Source organism: Petaurus breviceps, unplaced genomic scaffold (genome assembly GCF_028583685.1).
Source record: "Petaurus breviceps papuanus isolate PSGF00001 unplaced genomic scaffold, PetGlider_PUasm1.0 38, whole genome shotgun sequence".
Lineage (NCBI taxonomy): Eukaryota > Metazoa > Chordata > Mammalia > Diprotodontia > Petauridae > Petaurus > Petaurus breviceps.
Genome location: NW_027186304.1, coordinates 31,452,686 through 31,475,883, shown reverse-complemented (window position 1 = coordinate 31,475,883; position 23,198 = coordinate 31,452,686). Strand labels below are relative to the sequence as shown.

Genomic DNA, 23,198 nt, shown 5'->3' with positions numbered 1-23,198 from the left:
CTTGCTAGCTGTGTGACCTTGGTCAAGTCACTTAACCCCAATTGCCCAGCCTTCCCCCCCCCCAAAAAAATAAAATTTAAAAAGTTAAATACATTTAGTCATTTGTAATCCTACTATTAAGAATATTTCTTTAAAATAACATATAGTATTATAAGTTTTTTAAAATTTGCATATTATTTTAGACCTGGGAGAATAATCATCAGAATGACGTTCTTTATACAAAAGAACATTTTACAAATTAAACCAAAGTCCACAAGGATTTTAAAAAATACATTGTCTCAAAAAGCAATTTGAATCATTTTAGACTTAATTGGTGTTTTCTTTTTTGTTAGCATTTCAGAAACCCAGTCATTTTTACTAATCCCATTTTTACTAAAATTGGTGTACATCTCTTTAAGACGTGCAACAGTACAAAAGCCAAAATCAGTTACTAAATACTGAGCAAATCGTATGATTAAATATCTTGAGGAATTGGTACAACTCAACATATAACCACATTTATTTGATATTTGTTACCAGCTTAAATGATTTCCCCTGTCACAGGGAAAGAGAACAGTCTAGAAAACCTAAGTGTAACTGGGTTATTTTTTCTTACTTATAATGATAAAGAGATTATTTTTCGTACTCTTAACGCATTGGATCCCTAAGACCTGCTTTGAACATTAAGCCTTGAATGTGAGGTGAAAGCATCTGGTTTTCCCCGTAACCATTTGCTTACACTCACATTTTGTTGGTTAATTTTGTTTAACCACTAGAGGTCTCTAAGTTCACTTGTAATATGGGGCCAATCACAATAAAATCTGTTACAGAAACTCTTCTCCTTTATATTCAGGTTTTTTTGAACAATAAATGTAGGAGTCATGTCTGCTCAACAAATTTTGTTTCAGTGGATTTCATGCATCTCTGACATCTTTTTTGGCTATAATCATCTAGTATTTTGTTAAATGTTAACATGCATACTTTTAAATGTATTTCCCCATAGGAACACTCGCTCAATTTTTTTTCTTTTTCAACCACAAATACTTTCTTTTAATCTCTTAAGGACTTAATGTTTATAGAGCACTATGCTTACAGGTGAGGTCTATGAAAAGTGTTGAGAAAACAAAACCTGCTCAAATGGAGCTTACACAGCTAAGGAGTAGTAGTATACCAATATTTAAGTGAGTTTGTTGTGTGATCATTGTGGGAGTATATATTCTCACATACCTTTTCATCATATTCTGTTCTAGTCTTCCCATAAATCTTTTGTAAAGTATCCATCCAACATGCTAGGGGCCTTCCTTTTAGGCCTTTTAATATTCCATTGGTATAATTCAGAAGTCAGGCTGTTATCCTTCACTCTCACACCTCAACCTCTCCATCCACTTTTCCAAGCACACATTTTCTAGATGATACTTTTATTGCCATTTCTTGTATTCAAGTCAGTTACCACCTTTCTAAACCAGATTGGATCAATGATACCCAGGATGCATCTCTATCCCTCTTTTTCCCTTAGGTTGTTTCCATTTAATTTTTCTTGTGTAATCTCCTTTCAGTGATTATGTATTTTATTGAGGAGGGACTAGTATTCTAATATAATACTAATATACTAGCATTCTGGGCCTTTCTATGCACTTGACACTGTTATCTGGAAGATTCTAAAGGACCTCACTATTTATGAAGAATCTCTCCCACTGATGACTCTGTAGCATATCCTTTATGACAGAGGCTCTGTGGAACATAATAATCTCTATCTTACACTTCAATTAGCATTGTAAGCAAAAAGCTATCTAGATTTATACATTAAGGAGTCTTAGATGATATTCATATATATATATGGAAGAAAACTTGTAGGAAGAGAGTCTTAAAGGTTTTGTTTTATTTACTTAGGGAAATTTTAAAAATTGTAAATATCATGAGGTCTTGTAAACTATATGCCTTTCAGTCAGTTAATAATCATTTCCATGGTTCAGCTAATATTTAGTAAGTATTATTATTATTATATATTGTAGTAAGTAAATATTACTGTGCAGCACTCAGGCTCGGACCCTGAGACTAGAGACAGGAAGACCTGAGTTCAGATCCAGCTTTAAATACTAAGTCTGTGACCACCTTTTCAGTCATACAAACATGGTAGGAATCAATCTTCTGCCCTATATCCCGGTCATCGGCTCCAAACCATACAGTCTCCACTTCAGTGATTATCTCCGCCTCCTTACTTCCTATAAGAATTTGGGATTCCACTCTTAAAACCAACTTGAGCTCTGATAGGGAATTTTCTACTTATGCTGTCTCTATACCAAGTTACACCAGCACCTACATAGTACAATTCTCCCCCAATTTCCAGCTCCCCTTTCTGTGCTGTCTTCTCCCATTAGAATGTGGAAACTCCTACTTTCTCAATTAGCTGTAATTGTGTTCCCAAACAGTAAGTGCTAAATAAATGCTTTATCCAAGTTCAAGTTGCTCCCATTCTTAAAACAAAAATAACGATAAATGACTAGATCTGCTACTCCCTCAAGCAATTATCCTGTATTCTTTCTCCCTTCAAATTCAAACTACTACTATTCTCCCAGGTCTAAAATAATATGCAAATTTTAAAAAACTTATAATACTATATGTTATTTTAAAGAAATATTCTTAATAGTAGGATTACAAATGACTAAATGTATTTAACTTTTTAAATTTTATTTTTTTGGGGGGGGGGAAGGCTGGGCAATTGGGGTTAAGTGACTTGACCAAGGTCACACAGCTAGCAAGTGTTAAGTGATTGAGGCTGGATTTGAACTGAAGTCCTCCTGAATCCAGGGCCAGTGCTCTATTTGCTGCGCCACCCAGCCGCCCCAATTTTTCTGTATGTAACTTTTAAACAGCATTCTACCTGGAAAGAAAAAGTAATTACCCCTCCCCACAAAAAAAAAAAAAAGCTTTCCCTCATTCTGATTCCTAATTAATGTTTGAGTGAATTGAATATAAAATAACTTATTACTGGTAGAAGAGAGTGTTGAAGAGGGGGGTGGAAGGAAAAGGGGAACAAGGACATTGGTGTTTAAAGACTTTGAGGGAGAAACAAAACAAAAGAAAGCATTTAAGGATGGTGGAAAGAATTTTCTTGAATTCAAAGTTGAAATGAAAGACTTCTGAGATCCCCTAGGATTCTTAGATTAGTAATGATAAAATAGACTAGTGAAGCATTTCCTTATGGATAATCCTATCAGATTTGATAGAGCATAGAGAAGAGGTTTGTTCAGGGAAGGCTAGTATGGTATAGTTCTGGTATGAAGGCTTCCTACCTCTTTCTATCCTATTTTGTCAGAACTCAGACTTTAATTAAGGAAAATGAGGATTAAGAAAAGAAATATAAAAATTTAAAATGGGGGAAGGGGTCAGAAAATTTATTCTTATCACAGTGATAACGGTGATAATTTTATTTTAAATTAAGTTTCTTTGGATCTCATTCTAAGTCTCACAATTTTCAGTGACTGTATTTTCACTTCCTACCTTTGTTTTGTATATTATTTATTGATATTTGTTTAAAATTACACACACAAAGCATTACTTCCATTTTGACTGTGAATGATTTAGTAGTGACTTTGGGGCTGATTTACTCTATGATGGTAATATTTTAAATCTCATTTGCATTGTATTCTTTTTATTCTGTTTTGTCATGCCTGCTAAATAAAAATACTGTATTTTAATGCATCTCTTAGAAATATTAAGGAAAAAAACCCAACCCTGTGGGAGCACTTCATTCAGTCACCTGGGATTTAGTATCTACTTCCATGGTAACAGTTGTAACTGTAACTCAGCCAGGGGAGGTTGGGATTTTTTGTATGTTTTACCTTCTTTCCTCTTTTGTTTGGTCTTAACCTTATGAATTTAGAAGATTTTGCTGCTAAGAATTCAAATGAGGTCTGTTAATTCTGATTATATTTTTTATTAATGTTTTGGACATTATAAAAGCAATATTTCAGGTTTGGTTATTTTTTAACAAGGTGATTTCTGATAAAAAGATCAGTTGATTTCAGAAGTTATGCATTGAAAAGTCTTACAGTTTATTTTTTGTTAAGAGAAGGCTTATGAATATTAAATCTTAAAGGCAAAAATTGTAAAAACTTATACAACTGTTTTAATTATGAAAATTTAGCCTGTGACAACAGACGTAGAAAAATACCTTTTTTAAATCTAGTTTCTCTTACTAGAGGTATGTTTTTTTATTTGCATAGGATCTAGTACTGGCAGAAAATAGCCCTGGAAAGGATAGTGCTGAGTATTTTATTGTATTTGAACCTCAACTACCAGCTTTATCAAGAACATTGGAACCATACCGTCTACCATTTATGTTTTATAATGGTGAGTTTTTCAAGACAGGGATACTTAAAACTTTAATACTTAGTATTATTTTAATGTGCAGTATAGCTATTTTAGGTAACATCAGTCAAATTGATGTTTTTGTTACTTAGTTTTATTAAAAACATTAATTTTACAGCATAAACATTACAATATTTTTTAAAAGTTACTATGATTTTTTTCATTAGACTTTAGGAAGCAGCAGCAGATGGCAGCACTTACAAAAGAGAGAGACCAGCTATCTCAGTCCATTGTCCTATACCAAAATTTATTTGATGCCAGCCATCAACTTATTAATGAAATGAAATGTAAGTTATGTCATTCAAGAGCAATTGTAAATTATTATGGGGGGTGGCAATAGCAGTTTGACAATTGTGTACTTAGTAATGAATGTGATTTTGGTTATGCCTTAGCAGAAAATGAAGTTTTATGTAGCCAAACTAGGTAACTTGAGGAAACAAATGTGAATATATTTTGATAACACCTCCACTCTTGAACCTAGTGCACTTTTAGAAATATATTCTTTAATGATCATTTTCAGTTTTATATAGCACTGGCAGATATAATCATTAGGTTGTTTGCTTTCAGAATATTAATGAACCAAAGACTAGGGGCAATAATTTCTATTATTTGTTCCACTGATTTTTATGAATATAAAGCAATCATAGCTTAATAGTTAAAAATATGACCTATATGAATAGATCATTTCTCCTTAATAGACTTTGACTTTTTGATTACAATAGTCATGTGGTATTTTGTATACACTGTCTACCTCATTTCATTAGCTTTTGGATGAGGACACAGTGGAAATACTTATGGGACTTGAGAATTAGTAGCAGAAGATGGCACTACTTTTCTAAGCCCCTCCTTTTTTGTGTTTTGACTTTTTGTTTTCTGAATGACTGTTTGAATGTTAAAATATAGATTCTTTAATATTGGTAAACGTTTTGCCTTCTCTAGACACCAAAATATCGTGATGAATCTAGTTCTAGAGTACAGGAGAAAGATTACTATGTTGAATGCACAACTGAAACAACACCATGATATTTTCATGTTTTAGCATCAAGCTTCAAAAACTTTAAGGCATATAAAAATGAATAATCCTTACCAGACTGCATTCTGGGTTATTTATTTATTTTTATTACTTATTTTAGGTCAAGCCCAAGAAGCAGGGTCAAAAGAAGTCCATTTGAGGAATGAGCTAAAAAAACACCATATAAACATTCCAATACCACCACAGGTATGTTTGTCAAAGATGATACAATGATACAATGTAATAAAAAAAATACTGTGACAAATGTAATTTTTCAATTAGACACACATATGTTATGTTCACATGTGCATATGTGTACATTGTTCTTAAATCCAAAGCTTAGAAAATGGTTTATATTATAAAACACTTCTTTGAGAATATGGTAACATAAGACTTGGATAATCTAATCTAGTACTTCTGATCAAACTACAACTGTAATCTATAACCCTGATTTTTTAACAGATAGGGTACTGGTTATAGATTACAGTTGTAGTTTGATCAGAAGTACTAGATTAGATTATCCAAGTCTTATGTTACCATATTCTCAAAGAAGTTCAGTCAACAAATATTTTTTTAAGTCTTTACAAGATTCTAATTTATATACATATGATTCAACAACAATAATACCTATATTAGTGATTATTACTGGGAAGATACACACAAAATTACTATTGCCTGATGGGATCAGGAATGGCTTTATGGGATATGGATTATGAGATACATCATTAAGGAAATTCTAGACAAAAGTGGTTGACTTGAATAAATAATTGGGAGTAGAAGATGGAATATTGAATTCAATTAATCAGTAAACACTTATTAAGCACCTACTCTATACTATCTAGGGGTGGGGAACCTGCTATCTCGAGGTTAAATGTGACCCCTCTAGGTCCTCAAGTGCAGCCCTTAACTGAAACCAAACTTTACAGAGCAAATTCCCTTAATAAAAGGATTTGTTCTGTAAAAGTTGAACTTAGTCAAAAGGCCACACCCACAGACCCAGAAGGACATATGTGGCCTGTACCAAATAAGGCAAAAGACTGTCACTGTTCTCAAGGAGCTCATAATCTAATGGGGGCAACAAGATGCAGAAAACTGTATAAAGAAGCTAGTTACAGGATGAACAGAAAATACTCAGTAGAGAAAAAGCAATAACTTAAGGTGAATCAGAAAAGGCTTCTGTTGAAGGTGGGGTTTCATCTAAAACTTGAAAAAAGTTCATATTTTAGTGGGGTATAATAACATGAAAAAGTGGCTGATGGTAATACAGGCTCCTCTGGGAAAAGCCAGATAACGTATAATGATAATAAGAGGGAAAGAATGAAAAGTCATCTCCAGAGGCCACAATGGAAAGACCAGAGGAATAGGAGAATTCAGAGACTGCCTTTCTCTTCTCCCACCAAAGGCTCATTCAAAACAAAGAAAAAATATTTTTTTTACATTTTTCTCATTAGTTCTTCACCGATTTGGACATTAAAATAAAAATTTGTCAGTTTTTAAAATGATAGTTGTTGAAATGTTTAATTGTGTGAAAAATTGTGTTAGATGCAAGTTATCTTAAATACTTTAGTTTCTTCTTTAATATTTACCAGTTTCATATAGAAACATATTTTATCCAGCATTACTAATTTATAAACCAACAAATTCAACTTTTTTCTTGCTTTAAATCTTATGAAAATTTTTTTTCAAAGCAAATAAGAAAAAGGCCAACTACCTGCTTTTCTAGTTTAGATAAGCCTTAGTGAATTGTTCTTTGAGGTTAAGTACTTTTCTCCTGGCCATTCAGCCATATTCTAATAGAATGTAAACTCCTTGAGGGCAGAGAAAGTTTTTTTGTTTTGTTTTGTCTTTGTATCTTCTAGGGTTAGTGTAATACCTTGCATAGATAGAATAGGCTTTATTGTTGAAATGAACTGAAGTGTGAGTGGCTGAACCTGGGGTTCTCTGACTTCACAGCACTCTTATTGCTTCCATGTTCTCTCTTTTTGATTGTTTTATTAAATTAATGAAACAACAGTCCCCTCTGACTGGAACTAAGTGTGTGATGGGTAGGTAACTGTAGGTTGCACCTAGATTCTGAAGGGCCTTTAATACCAGGCAGAATTTTTTATTTTATTTTATCTTTGGAGCAGTTATTTGACGTCAGAGGACCTTTATCTTTGCTGTGTCATTTATTACCTAAGTGAATTCAACAAGTCATTTAACCTCTCTGGGCCTTATTTCTCTGTCTGTAAAATGAAGGAATTGTACTAAATTTATATCTTAAGTATACTTTCAGACCTAAATCTTTTGCCCATGAAAGTTTTTGAGCTGAGGGTAACATGGGGAAACTGTGCCTAATCTTAATTGTTTTAACAGGTACTATGCAGGAAGAAATTGAAATATTGTATGTAGGTAGTAGCTAACAGACCAGTTGACTAGAACAGAAAGTGAGTGGAGTGCTTTAAATCCTAGATTGAGGCTTTTGTAGTTTGACCTAGATATACTAGGGAGCCATTGAATATTTTTGAGTGAGAGATTGCCAATGTGGTCAGATCTTATGTTTCACAAAACTTGTAAATAGCTTTATGAAGAATGGATAAGACAGGGAAAAGACCAAAAGCAGGGAAACATGACTTTTGTAATTGTCTGGACAAAAGGTAATGTTTAGGGTCTAAACTTCGGTAGAAGTTATGGAAGTGACAATAAAGCAACAGATGGAAGAGTTGTCTGATTTGTCTTCTATAATAATACTTGGCAACTTGATTGAGTATTGGAGGGAATAAGAAATCAAGTAGAATCAAGGATCATATGAGGTTGGAGCACCTGAGTGACTGAAAAATAATGATGTCTCCAACAGAAATGGAGAAATTTGGAAGAGGGATGGGTTTTTTTTATAGAAAATTAATTTTTACATGTTTTGCATTTGAACTGCTTATGGGATGGTTGAAGATGTTCAACAAACAGTCAGTTTATGTAGGACTAGAGGTCAGGAGAGAGTTGAGGTAGAGACATATTCATGAATCCATTGCTAAGTGATAATAATCGAACTCATGGCAGTTAATGAAATGACCAAAAGAGAAAGAAAAAAAGATCCACGCACAGCCTTGAGCAATGCCTCTGTGTCATGGATGGGTGTGTGTGTGTGTGTGTGTGTTCGTTCATGTTCGAGGGGGCGCACACACGCGCGTTTGCGCGTGCAGGGCCAGGGGAGGGGATTGTAATAATCTAGCTGAAGAGACTGAACAGGAACAGTTGGAAGAGTAGATGAGTCAAGAAGGGTGAGTATAGCCATGAGATCTAATGGAAGAAGGCGAGCATCGTGGAGAACAGAAGCCATTCACTTTCAGATTGCACAAAGGTCAAAGAATCAGGATGAGAAAAGAGCCTTGAATTTACAATTAAAAGACAACTTCAGTTGAATGTTCAGGTTGGAAACCAGATTGCAAAAGTAGTGTGAAATGAGAGGGTGATGAGCAAATGGAGACAACTTGTAGGCACAACTTTCCTAAGAAGTTAGTTGGGTTTTTTTTTTATTTATTTAAATAAAATATTATTCTCTTCTCCAAAAACAGAAAGTTAAGAAAACAAACTAGAATTTACAATCCATATAATCTACAATTGAACCTTAATGCTCCCCGGTTCTTTTCAAGGGGAACATCATGTTTAACCAAAGACAGAATGAAAGGTAGGAGAGAAAGAGGATGGTAGCTTGGGATGCTGAGGCAGAGTCAAGTGAAGCTTAGACAAGGAAGATATGTGTGCTAAGAAATAGGAGCCAGTAAACAGGGAGAGATTGAAGATTAGAAATAGACAGTATAGTTATCTCTTCCACATAGTGACTTTCTCCATCATGGGTCAACATTAGAAATTACTGCATGTAAAACATCTACTCTCCACAAAATACATTGAGGAATATTTTACTTCCAGTTTGCCTTGAAGTCTTATCCTCATTGAAGGTTTGATGAACTCTTATAAATATATTGACATACTAAAAAACAAATTTGTTCCAGAATTTCAGAAAGTTTCAAATAGTGATGAAACATAGTAACACACACTTGCCTCCTTGCCCCCCTGCCATGAAAAGTTTAAAAGTTAAAAAACAAAATTTTTGTTTTGTTTTTTCAAATGATGGAGTTTAACATACATTTATGTCTTAGGAATTCGCATGATTTAAACTTGACTGAAAAACTATGAATTATAATCAAGTCTAGATCAAGAGAAATAGGTTGTCCTTTAAAAGTTTGCTTAATATCCATTATTAAATCCGGAATTAAAGATGCATAGATATTTTGTGAATTTAATGACAAACTCTGAAAATGAGTGATTAAAGGAAAGAGATGGCAGATTATTAAAAAAGAAATTACTGTAAATGAGAATTTTGGAGATGTTTTGCAGAAGCTGCAGACAACGTGTGAAGGCCAACAGATGACAGAAAAAGTTTAGCATCCCTGAGAAGATATTAGAGTAAAAATTTTAAAGCTATCAGATTTCTCTTAAGTATAACAGTCTAAGTAGTTTAGCCAAGCTTTGTTTAACAAAAGCCATGCAAGCTTAACTGCAGTGGCTTCTATCTATTTCCTAAATTGAATATAAGCATGTTAATGTTTCCTAAAGTACTTGAAAAAAAGTTCATCAAAATGAATTACTACAAAGTAGTTTTCACAAAGCTAAGGAATTTTAATTTTTTTTAATGTCTTTTGTTACACATGTGGTATGTTCAGTATTATTTTCTTCAAATTTGTTTCATTTTTTAAAAAATTTCCTATTCTGTATTTTTTAACAATATTTTTACTTGACATTGACCTATATATAGCCTATGACCAAATAACAACCTAAATTTAATAATAAGGTATTTTAAATGCCCTGTAAAAGAAAAAGAAAAGAAAAGAAATTCAGACTTCTATGATATGAGGAGAGGGCCAAAAAATTTTACTTGGATTTTCCAGATTGTGGGGACACCCTGTCACGTGGAAAAGGGATAAGTATAGATCAGATCAAAGATAAAAGACAGGGTCCCTTTATCCTCTGAACCTGGAATAAATATAGAGAAGACTTACAAAAATAAAGAGAAATTTTGAGGTATAAAATTCAGGAAAAGGGCAACTTGTGATGGATGAATTTGATTTTTTCTGTAAAGTAGAAGTGAGATTATTTGTTAAGAAAAGACATCGGGCAGCATTTGGCAATGTGTCTAGCACATAGTAAACACTTATTAATTATTTATTTATTGATTAGCTTTGTAGGCTACTGGAGAGAGGTTTTTTAGTGAGGCATTCAAAGTGAAGAGTGTTAGGCATGCAAGAAAGATCACCATAGCCAGCTGGTAAAACAGAACAGTGAAGGTGACTAAGCAACATTACATATCAACTCGTGCAATTTAATAGCTTACTTTAACCCAGAAGAGGGTACTCTAAAAGCAGCAACATGGAGTAGAAGGAGAGATATAGAAAAGAGGGTGCATTTTCAGTGTAGATTTTCTAGTTCTTTACATGTATAAATCATTTCTCAGATAGAAAAAGAGCTGGCATGCTAAAGAGATGATATTTGGTATTCTGCCTTAACAGTCCGAAGTCTGTGGACTTGATAATTATTACCAGGATGTTTCAAGTGGGTTTAGTGACATTTAAGCTATCTTATCTTTTTAAAAGCCATGTCAACTCCCAAATACCCATCCTAAGTGATAATACCTTTCATAATGAAATGGAAAATCAAGGCAGTTCATAGTTTCCTAGCAATCTAGTTTCAGTAAGTAATGAGTATTTAAGATTCTTTGTTTTGTTTCTTAAATTGTTCAAGTTGGTATTCTTTTCTCTTGATCAAGCTGTTGTAGTAGCAGCAGCAATAGTAGTAGTATGGTGATGGTAGCGGTGGTGATAATTGTGGAGGTGGTAGTAGTTGGCATTTATGTAGAATTTTAAGGCTTGCAAACTGTTTTATAGACACATCATTTTATTGTCGTGACAACCTTGAGAGGTAGGTGCTGGTATTATCCCTATTTTACAGATGTGCAAACTGACGCAGATAGGTGAAGTCACTTGCCCAAAATCATGTAGCTAGTATATAGCTTAGTATATCTGAGGCAGAATTTGAACTTAGGTCTTCCTGATTCTAGACCTAGCACATAATCCGCTTTTCCACATAACTAATTCCATAAGCAAAATTAGTTGCAGTGCATTTCAGACAGTTATGCTTTTAGTTGTTTTAGTTCTTCCTGTCTGCCTTATCCCAGTGTGTTAGTTTCCCTTCCCCTGTATTTCCAATTCTTATTCTGACCACAGTAATGAAATCTCAGTACTATTGAGAGGGGTGTCAGTTGACTGCCCAGTGAATCAACTGACATCCCTTTCATCTCCAGCTCAAATTCCATTCCCTGTTTATTATATAGATTGTCTCCTCCTGTTAGAATATAAGGTCCTTGAAGTCAGAGACTGTCTTACTTTCTGCCTTTAAATTCCTAGCTCTTCACACAGTGCCTGGTACATAATAAGTGCTTAATGGATGATTTATCTTTGATTTGTAATTTACAGCTGTCTCATATTGATATGCTTCTGAAACAAAAGTTATCAGAACAAGAGGGACTAAAGAAACAACCTAGGAGAACGTGCACTCTTCCAAACTGCCCTAAAGGCAATCCAGACAGTTTAGGAAAGGTGAGTTTCTTTCTGATTAGTTTAAATTATTTTCTCTCCCTCATCTTCATTTTTATCTGTTTGTATAATTAACCCAAGTAATAGCATGCCTCTTCTTTCTTCGATGTTTGCTTTGGTTCTAGCCAAGTTTAAAATAGATATGCACCAGTAGTTCCGTAAGTCTTGTTCCCAGTAATAGATGTGGTAGAATTTAAATAAATAGGTTAGTTGTTCTTTTAGGGCTTTGTTCCTGTTTAGCTTTTCATTGGTTCATCAGGTTATAAATAGATACTATCTTTACCCATGGTTCAAATTTGAATGGGATTGCAGAAGAAGAGTGACAAAAAGGATCAAAATTTAATGTAAGTCCTGACTCTGAAATGTTGACAAATGTGTTCCAAGATGCTCTCAGAATTTTATTTTTGTAAAACAAATACAATTTGAATGTTTCTTAACAGCATAAATAGTGCAATTTTTTTTGTCTTTTCCTCCATCAATTTTTCCTTTTTCCAGGTGAGTGAGGTCTTTTTATCCTACCAATTTCCAGTTGCATATTGTTAAATTTTACCTGTTTTTTAATCCAATTATCATATTTTCAACTAATAGGAGATTCTTTATCTTTCTAATTGGCCATAATCCTTTCCTTTATATGCTTCTTTTTTATTTTCAGCTTTTTCTTCTCTAAATTTTTTATTTTGACTTTTCTTAGTGTGTATGTGCATGAGTATGTTTGTATCCCCTTTTTGCCTGCTTTTCCTCATCTTTCTACTCTTCCCTTAGGCTCCTGCATTCTGATTATATAGCTCTAAACCTGTTCTGAGCATGGTAATACTTACAGTGCAGAAGGAAACATTGCATCTAGACTTAGTGTAACACTTCCTCCTCCTCTGCATGGAATATTTACTCACAAACTTCTTGAGTACCATGCAAGGCTGCACTAATGAAATTGATATTGTCAGGAATTAAGATGAGAAGCTATATTCTTAATTTTCCATCAACTCTGGATGTTGGTCAGTTTAAATGGCAACAAATTTCATTATTGAGCAAGGAAAAGAAATTTCTGCTTTCATATTTTATATCAACGATATGCCATAAGTCAGACAGCCAGTTTCCTTATATAGTAGTATTGAGTAGTTTGAGACTATTCCTCTTTTCTTTGGTGGACTGTGTAGAAGCACAAGAAGTGGGATAGTGTGTACAGTAAATCTGGGTAGTCATCTTCATTTAAATCATTTTTAGCACTGGCCTAAAAGATTTGGTGGTATTTTTGTGGTTGTTGTTTTGCTTTTTGGAGGGTACTTGGGGTTAAGTGACTTGCCCAAAGTCACACGACTAGTGTGTTAAATGTCTTGAGGCCGGATTTGAACTCAAGTCCTCCTGACTCCAGGGCCGGTGCTCTATTCGTTGCACCACCTAGCTGCCCCCAAAATTAGTTTTTACAAAGCATGAAAACCATACAGATTGTGGAACAAGACATGTGGTTTCTAAGTTGTTTTTTTGTAAAATGTGCTTCTCAGTAAGAAAATAGATTTGTAGAAATGGTTATTTATTCCCAAACATTTATATATTTATAAAAGATTCAGTTTCCAGTCAGGCAAAATGGTACCCTATTTTAGGTGATTCAGACAGTTATAAAGCATGAGAAATAATTTGCCAGAGCTTAAATGAAGTTTAATACCAGAAGTGATTTAACAAAAATTTTTAGTCCATTAAAAAAATGTTCCTTTTAACTTTTTTTCCTTGTTCCTTCTCATTCCAAGAAAAAAATAACTTTTTGAAAGGGAAATTTCTGTCCATATAAGGAAACTAGAGTTGAGAGTTGTCTGCGTGTTACTGGGAGCAACGTGGAAATTATTTTCTCCTTTTCCTGCTGCATCTAAATGCTGCTGAGATCAAACATAATTACAGTATGCCACTCTCCTAGCCACCTAAGATTGAATGTTGAAAAGAAAGGCTTAAAAAACTTGAGGAAGTAACCACTAGCCAGTACCAAGACAAAATCCAAGCTCCCCCCAACTAGCAGAAAAACTCTTCTTCAGTTTAACTTCTTTGTCTTTCTTTTTTGTATTGATTAGTTCCATGCCTTCTTAACTTAGCATAAACATATAAGGGAGTCTACCCCAGTCCTGGAGTGGGGTGAATTGGTTTAACCCTTGAATGCTTCAATAATTTTCTCCTCAAGTTAAAAATACTATGAATTAGGGCGGCTAGGTGGCACAGTGAATAGAGCACTGACCCTTTAGTCAGGAGGACCTGAGTTCAAATCCGGCCTTAAGACACTTAACACTTATTAGCTGTGTTACCTTGGGGGCAAGTTGCTTAACCCCAATTGCCCTCCAAAAAGCAAAAAACAAACAAAAAAATACTATGAAATTATTTTATCTTTTCAGGGCCACTGCCAGCACCACTAAATGATGAAAAATAGCAGTGCTACCTTAGGTTTGTATTCAACAAAATGGAAAAGTTATTAAAGTTGGTGGGAATAAAATTTTACTTTTAAATTATCTTGAGTTTTAATCTATTTTCAAAATTTGTATCTAGATCTAAGAGTACCATTTTCCTCTTCTATTTTATAAATATATATATATTTATAAATAAATAAAGTATCCAAGCATTGCTTTTGATCACAATGAATTTAGCTGTGCAGTTATCCACTTTTGAACAAAATTTGTTTTGTCTACCAATCTTACCTTATTCCACTGATAATAGATATGTTAGAAATTTTGACTTCCAGCTAACTATGAATGTGAAAGGATGAGTTGAAAGACAGAACTTCATGTATCCTCACCAATAGCTGCTTTAGTATAGAGATGTCTTCTTGGTCACTCATCTACTAGGCAGTTAGCTTTGGGTTGCACTGTGATTTCAAAAATAGTCTAATTACACACAGATCTTATGAAATGCTAAAATCGTTACTACCCATAAATAAAACCTAATGATGTATTTAAGGTGAATATGAGTGTTCCACAATTGAAATCTGTCCCCTTTGATCATAAAGGAAATAAGATCTGCCACTCTTTACCTTTCCTGCAGATATTCAGTTGATGTTGGGCTAGTTTCTCTCATTTTCTTCCTGTCTTCTTTCCCTTTTTCTTCTTGTTTAAATCCTGGAAAATTGTGGTCCAAGCACAATGATTTTGGTGACTCTCATAATGGTGTGTGTTAGGCTTTGATTACAAAGCCAGAAGTGGACAAAAGAACTGGACAAGGTGGAGTCGACTTTCAAGACCAGTGATATTCTAACATTATGTGAAATTTGAACTAGGAACTTACTATTAAAAGAAAAACATTATGAGACCATAATCTTTAGTGAGGATAGTCATAGTGAGGATCTACAAAATTTGTTTTACAGTAGATTTTTATTAATGTAATAAATGTACAAATATTTTAGAAAGCTTCCTTAGCATATGTATTTTAAATGGTTTATGAATTGTCTGTTACAGTGTTAAATATCTTCTCATTTTTTCATTTGCCATCTTTTCAGATCTAAGGAATTTAACTATTTAGGGACAAAATTGTACAAAATTCTGAATGTAAAGGATATGAGCCAGTAAACAATTTTTTTTGACCCTACAGTGTTCTTAGTACATTTTTAAGTGGATTAGAAAATATATTAAAATTTTCAGGATTCCTAAATTCAAAATATATATTTGCAGCCATCAGAAGTGGTATTATCTAGGCAAATGTACAATTAGACTTTAAAATCTTCACATTTTTGTGCATTTTTAATTGCAATTTTGAATGTGATTTATAGATTGCACACTTGGCACAGATTGAAGATGATGAAGCTGCAAAGGTTATTTCTTGGCATTTGGCAAGTGACATGGACTGTGTGGTCACTCTAACCACTGATGCTGCTCGTAGAATCTTTGATGAAACTCAGGGTCGACAACAGGTGTTGCCACTTGATTCTATTTACAAGAAGACTCTTCCAGATTGGAGCAGGTTAGGAAAATGTGAACTTAATGTTTTTTCTATAGTACTTTTCTAAGCTCTTTCTTTTTTGAATAAAAAATAATTTAAATTGGGGCCAATTTTTAAAAAGACATTCAAAATAACTCATTGTTTCTTTTTCTTATTTTTTTTTTCCCTCCCCTACATTCTGACTTCTGTACTCATCCCTGAACCTCCCTGTCCAGAATTTTCAGTGATCTTTTAAAAAATTTTTATTGATGTCTTTTGGATTTATTTGACCTTTTAAAATATTAGTTTATTTTTAGTTTTAAATATTCACTTCCATAAGGTTTCAATTTTCTCCCTCCTCCCTCCCCAAGACAACATACAATCTGATATGGCTCTACATATACGTTCTTATTAAACACATTTTCACATTAGTCATGTTGCATAGAAGAATTATAATGGATGGGAGAAACTATGAGAAAACAAAAAAGCAAATAGTCTGCTTCACTCTGCATTCTGATTCCATAGTTCTTTCTCTGGATGTGTATGACATTTACTTTCATGAATCCTTTGGAATTGTTTTAGGTCCTTGCATTGCTGAGAAAAGCTAAATCAGTCATTGCACACTGGCTGTTTCTGTGAACAGTGTTCTCCTGATTCTGCTCACTTCATTCAGTATCAGTTCATATAAGTCTTTCCAGCATTTTCTGAAGTTTGCCTGTTCATCATTTCTTGTAACACAATAGAATTCCATTATATTCACATACCCAATTTGTATCTACTATCCCTTATAACAAAAGGGAAGTCAGAAGGTGGAACATATTTTTTGGAAGAGGATTTTGATAAGCATGACTTTTAGATACATTTTAGAAAATGTATTCTGAACTTAATGCAAAAATCCCAGCATTTTCATTTATAAATTAAAATCTCTTCCACATTCACATAATAGTTTTTTACTTTTTTTTTTTTTGCTTTGCTTTTTGGAGAGGGGAAGGTAGGGCATCTGGGGTTAAGTGACTTGCCCAAGGTCACTAGTTTTGTGTTAAGTGCCTGAAGCCAGATTTGAACTGAGGTCCTCCTAACTCCAGGGCCAGTGTTCTATATACTGTGCCACCTAGCTGCCCCCACTCCCTCATGTATTACTTTCAAAACCACTGCTTATATGTTTCCTTTTGTACCACTTGTACATTTGTTTAAATGTTTCAGTGATCCTTTAATCTTTTATCTGACTTTTTTTGTTGTTGTGTACACCACTTTCTTCCCCCACCCCATCCCTATTTCCTTCAGTTTAAAATTAAAAACAACAGCTTTGTAATGAATAAGCAGAGCTAAACAAAACAAATCTAACCAGTGACCAGAACCAAAAACATTATATTGGTATGCACCTTGAGTCCCTTCACCTCTCTGTCAGAAAGTTAATATTATAAATCCTTTGATGTGCTTTGATCAGAGTTCTGAAGTCTCAAGTTGTTTTCTCACTGGGTAAATTGTTCTTATTTTGCTCACTTCGTTGTCCATCATATCCTATTTCCCAGGATTTTCAGAATATATCTCTAATGTCATTTATTATAGCACAAAAATATTCCATTACATTTATTTACTGAAATTTTATTAGCCATTTCTCAGTTGATGAACACCTCCTTCATTTCTAGGTCTTCCTGCCCACACTTTTCCTTTAGTATCAGAAAGTTTGATTTGCTTGTAATTATTCCTGCCCCATTATTATTATTACTCTCATTAACTCCCACGCTCCTGTCCACCATCTCCCCTTCCTGACTGTGCCTTTGTTGAGTTTGATATATTTCTAGGCCAAATTTTGTGTGTTTAATTCTCCATTATCCAGCACAGACAAAGGTGAGGTTCATTTAATGTCTGCTACTCCCGCCTCTTTTTGGTATATCTTTCTTCTCATATGCTTAGGAATAACATGTTCTAGCACTGTAAAATCATTTTACTTAACTAACCATGTCTCCTTGGAAGATTCCTCCTCCCCTGTACCCCTGATTGCTTCCAGTTACTTCCGGAAACCTCCATTTTAAGTAGAGTACCCAGACCAACCATGTTGACTTCTTTCTTGCTGTCTGGCCTTGGTTACTGATTCTATGGCCTCCTTTCTCCACTGCACCTCTTTATACTATTTGTTGCCTTCTACAATTAGAATGTAAGCTCATTTAGGACAAGGAATATGTATCTTTTTGTTGTATTTTCCTAGTGCTTTACACAGTCCTTGGCCCATAATAATCACTTGTTGACTTTTTCTTCCTATCATGATGTATTCCTCCTTTTTGCACTAATGCATATTTCTCCTTTTACCATCTGTTTTCTTTCCCCTCTTAAAGTCCTCAGAATCAAACCGAAGCACCTCCAGATCTTCTGTTTTTCTTAATTGAATCAGCATGCCCTTTGAAAAAGTTTTAAGTTTTTGAGGGACCCTTCTCTTCCTATTAGAAAGGAAGCCCTGGGGGTGGCTAGGTGACCTAGTGAATAGAGCACTGGCCCTGGAGTCAGGAGGATCTGGGTTTGGATCAGGCCTCAAGCACTTCACACACACACACACACACACACACGCCGTATGAGATTGGGCAAGTCACTTAACCCCAGTTGCCTTCCAAAAAGCAAAAAAAAATATATAAGAAAGGAAGCCCTTCACTATCATATAGCCCTTTCATTTCCTTAGATTTTATTTTTTCTAAATTTCTCTTGGATCTTGTGTTTGCATTTCATAGTTCTTAGCTCTGTGCTTTTCATTAGTAATGCTTGAAAATCCTCTGTTCTGTTAAAGGTTTATTCCCTATAGGATTATACTCAGCTATGCATATTAAGTTATTCTTAGTTGTAAACCTAATTCCTTTTTATTTTGCATTGTTGTTGTTTTTTGAAGGGGAGAGGTAAGGCACTCAGGGTTAAGTGACTTGCCCAAGGTCACACAACTAGTGTCAAGTGTCTGAAGCCTGATTTGAACACAGGTCCTCCTGACGCCAGAGCCTATGTCTGTTCACTGTGCCTCCTAGCTACCCCTCCCCCACTCCAGCAATTCCTCCCTTAACATCCCAATCCCTTAAATCTAAGAACCCTTTTGTACACCCCTTTGACCTATTCCATCCCCCTCCCCTCTAAAGCTCCCTCCCTTATTCTCCCATTCTGCTAAAATTAAACATCCTCCTATACCCCACTTTTACCTTTTCCCTCACCCTCTCCTCTAAAGATCCCTCCTTTATTTCTCCTCCCTTCCTATCACCTTAGAATTTTTTTTTTAATTCGGAAGACTTTTATACTCTAGATGAATATGCATTTTCCCCTCTTAGACCTACACTACCAATGAAAGTAGGTTTCAAGAACTAACAACCTCCTCCCCCATCTAATTCCTCTGTCTTTGTTCTTCCTCTTGCACCTCATTTCTAAAGGATAATTACTCTCTTAGCTAGGTGGCGCAGTGCATAAAGCATAGGCTCTGGAGTCAGGAGGACCTGAGTTCAAATCCATCCTCAGACACTTGACACACTTACTAGCCACGTGAATTTGGGCAAGTCACTTAACCCCAATTGCCCTCCAAAAAGCAAAATCAAAAACAAAAAACACATTCTATCCTTATTTTTAGTCCCGTTGTAATTAGTCATTATATGTATCTTATTTTTCTCCTGATTCTCTTATGTCAAATCTTCCATTGAGTTCAGGGTTTTTTTAAGACTCCTGAAAGTTAATCAGATGTCCATTTTTTTCCCATCCAAAATTATGCTTAGCTTTGCTGGGTATGATATTTTTACCCGGTTCTTTTGCTCTTCAATATATGGTGTTCCAAGACCTGTGATCTTTTAGTGTTGCCATTGCTAGGTCTTGTGTGATTCTAATTGTAGTACCATCAATTGTATATTATTTTTCTTGTTACTCGTAATATTTTGTCCTTGATCTTGGGGTTTGGGAATTTAACTATTAATATTCCTATGCATTTTCCTTTGTAGGATCTCTTTCAGGTGGTGATCAGTGGATTTTTTTCTATTTCTACCTTCCTCTTGTTCTCATGCTTCAGTACAGTTTTCTTTAATTCTTTTTTTTTTAATGCAAGTTACTTTTATTTATTTTTTATCAGATGCTTTATTAACTTCTAGTTTACATCCTTCATTTCCACAAGATTTTTTTTTTTAAGCAGTCGGGGTTAAGTAACTTGCTCAAGGTTACACGGCCAGTTATTTCTGGGTGTGGTGCTGAGTATCTGAGCCCGGATTTGATCTCCAGGTCATCCCAACACTGGAGCCGGTGCTCTTACTCGCTGAGCCACCTGGCCGCCCCTAAGCAGTTGGGGTTAAATAACTTGCTCAAGGTTACATGGCCAGGTGTTTCTGGGTGGGTGCTAAGTATCTGAGCACAGATTTAATCCCCAGATCATCCTGACACTGGGGCCGGTGCTCTTACTCGCTGTGCTACCTGGCCACCCATCCACAAGATTTTGAGTTACAAATTTTCTCCCTGTTTTTCCCCTACCCACTGCCCCAAAATAGCGATCCCACTGGATATCCCCGCCTCCACTCTGCTCTCTCCCATATCTTCTCCCGTATCCCCTCCGATTTTCTGGTGGGTCTCTACGCCCCAGTGCCTGTACATCTTATTTCCCAGTTACATGTAACATAATATTAATAATAGTGTGTGTGTATATATATATATATATTTTTCTTGTTGTTGTTGTTTGTTTTGTTTTGAACATTTGATTTTAAACTTTGAATTCCAGATTCATCCCTTCCTCCCTTGTCACCCCCTGTTACTGGGAACATAAGCAGTTCAGTATAGATTATACATGTGTAGTTCTGCAAAGTATTTCCATAGTGGATATATTGTAAAGACTGACTATATTTCCCTCCCTCCTATCCCACCTCCCACTTGTTCTATTCTTTACTTTGATCCTATGTGGGTGCTTCCAACTTCCCTCTGCCCCAGCCTGCCCTCCCTTCCATCATCCCCCCTCTCTTCCATCATCCCCCCTGTCATCCCCTTCACTCCTACTCTCCTGTAGGGTAAGATACCCTATTTAGTGTGTATATCATTCCCTCCCTAAGCCAAATTCAGTGAAAATAAGGTTGACCCATTCCCTTTTGCCTTCCTGTTCTTCCCCTTCATTGTAACCATTTTCCCTTGCCTCTTCTATATGAGATAGTTTACCCTATTCTGTCTCTCCCCCATCTCCTCTCATTATATTCTTCTCTCACCTCTTAATTTCACCTTTTAAGTATCATCCCTTCCTATTAAATTGGTCCTGTGCCCTCTATGTATACCTGTGCACATATATACACTCACTGACATATGTATTCATATGCTCATATATCCTCCTTGGATATATGACATATATGGACATAGTATGTATGTGTTTATACACACACATATATGTACATTTCTATTCCCTTCAACTATTCTCATACTGAAAAAAGTTTCATAACTTACAATTATCATTTTTCCATGTAGGAATGTAAATAGTTCAACTTTGATAAGTTCCTTATGATTTCTTTTCCCTGTTGACCTTCTCATGCTTCTTGTATCTGAGTGTCAGATTTTCTATTCAACTGCTTTTTTCATCAAGAAGGCTTGAAAGTCCCCTATTTCACTGAATGACCATATTTTCCCCTGAAACATGATACTCAGTTTTGCTGGGTAGGTGATTCTTGGTTTTAATCCCAGCTCCTTGGACCTCCCGAATATCATATTCCTAGCCCTTCAATCCCTCAGTGTAGAAGCTGCCAGATCCTGGGTTATCCTGATTGTGTTTCCACAATATTCAAATTGTTTCTTCCTGGCTACTTGTAATATTTTCTTCTTGATATGTGAATTCGGGAACCTGGCTATAATATTCCTAGGAGTTTTCTTTTTGGGATCTTTTTCAGGAGGTGATCGCTGGATTCTTTCAACCTCTGTTTTGCCCTCTGGTTCTAAGACATCAGGGCAATTTCCCTTGAGAATTTCTTGAAGGATGATTTCTAGGTTCTTTTTTTGATCATGGCATTCAGGTAGTCCACTAATTTTTAAATTATCTCTCCTGGATCTATTTTCCAGGTCATTGGTTTTCCCAGTGAGATATTTCACGTTGCCTTTATTTTTTCATTTGTTTGGATCTGTTTAATAGTATCTTGATTTCTCATATAGTCACTAGCTTCCATTTGCTCCAATCTAATTCTGAAGGAATGATTCTCTTCATTGAGCTTTTGAGATTCTTTTTCAGCCTGGCAAATTCTGCCTTTTAAGGCATTCTTCTTCTCATTGCCTTTTTGAGCCTCTTTTGTATTTGAGTTAGTCTATTTTTAAGATGTTATTTTCTTCAGTCAGGTTGTTGACTCTCATTTCATAATTTTCTTGCATGATTCTCATTTCTGTTGCCAATTTTTCCTCCACTTCTCTTATTTGATTTTCAAAATCCTTTTTAAGCTCCTCTATGGCCTGTAACCAGCTCGTATTTTTCTTGGAAGCTTTTGGTGCAAGAGTTCTGACTTTGTTGTCTTCCTCCTGTTCCGTGCTTTGATCCTTTTGTCCCCAAAATAGGAGTCTTAATGTTGGATTTCTCTGTTTCCTTTGCTTCAATGTTGCTACTCAATTACTACTTCGGGGTTTTTTCTCACAGTAGGACTCTTACCAGACAGGGGAACTTACCAAACACTGAGGTTTTCTCAGCTACTGAAGGTATTAGTTGGGTGCCCTCTCTGAAGGTTCCACACGCTCTGGCAAGCTGGTCACACACCCTAGGACCTCCACCCTAGACCGCAATCCAGATCCAAGCAGGTTAAAGCAAGAGTGATTGTCCCTCAGACCAGTTGCTTGCTCCCCCTGCAATCTGTAGGCCAAGAGCTGAAGGCGCCACATGGCGGCAGCTGCACAGCCATGGCACCTCAGCAGCTTCTCCCTCCAGGGGATAAAGGCCGACCACACTCCCAACTACTGGATCCCAAAGTCCACACTGCTCTGACCTCTCACTTTGTCCTTAGCATGTATTGGTTGATAATTCTGGAAACTGCCATAGCTGCTGGTGATCTGAAGTCCCTCCAGCCGGTGGCTGATCAGGCCCACCATGAGGCTAAAACCTTGGGCTTGCTGGAGGCTGGGGTCGACTCCCAGAGTGCTGTGCTGACTGCTCCCTGCCGGCCTGCCGGGCTGTCCTCAGCAGGAGGTTAGCTTCTCTGTCACTTTGTAGGTTCTGTAACTCCAAAGTTTGTTCAGAGTCACCTTTTACATGAATTGGAGGTGGTGGGAGCCGGAGCCCAGTGGAAGCTCTGTTTCTTCTCTCATTTGCTTTTTATAGTCTATTTTAAGTTTTTCAGTGAAGTCTTTTTAGACAGGTGACCATTTGACATTAC

General features: G+C 35.5%; 1 protein-coding gene across 1 annotated transcript in view; it reads left to right on the top strand.

Moving 5' to 3' along the window:
* The window catches only part of SMCHD1 (structural maintenance of chromosomes flexible hinge domain containing 1), a 194,946-nt gene that overhangs the window by 152,772 nt on the left and 18,976 nt on the right, over positions 1 to 23,198 (top strand). The window contains exons 38-42 of the mRNA XM_069099718.1: positions 4,206 to 4,332; positions 4,518 to 4,637; positions 5,484 to 5,569; positions 11,869 to 11,991; positions 15,725 to 15,915. Coding sequence (XP_068955819.1) covers positions 4,206 to 4,332; positions 4,518 to 4,637; positions 5,484 to 5,569; positions 11,869 to 11,991; positions 15,725 to 15,915 — 647 coding nt within the window. The remainder of the gene's footprint in view (positions 1 to 4,205; positions 4,333 to 4,517; positions 4,638 to 5,483; positions 5,570 to 11,868; positions 11,992 to 15,724; positions 15,916 to 23,198) is intronic.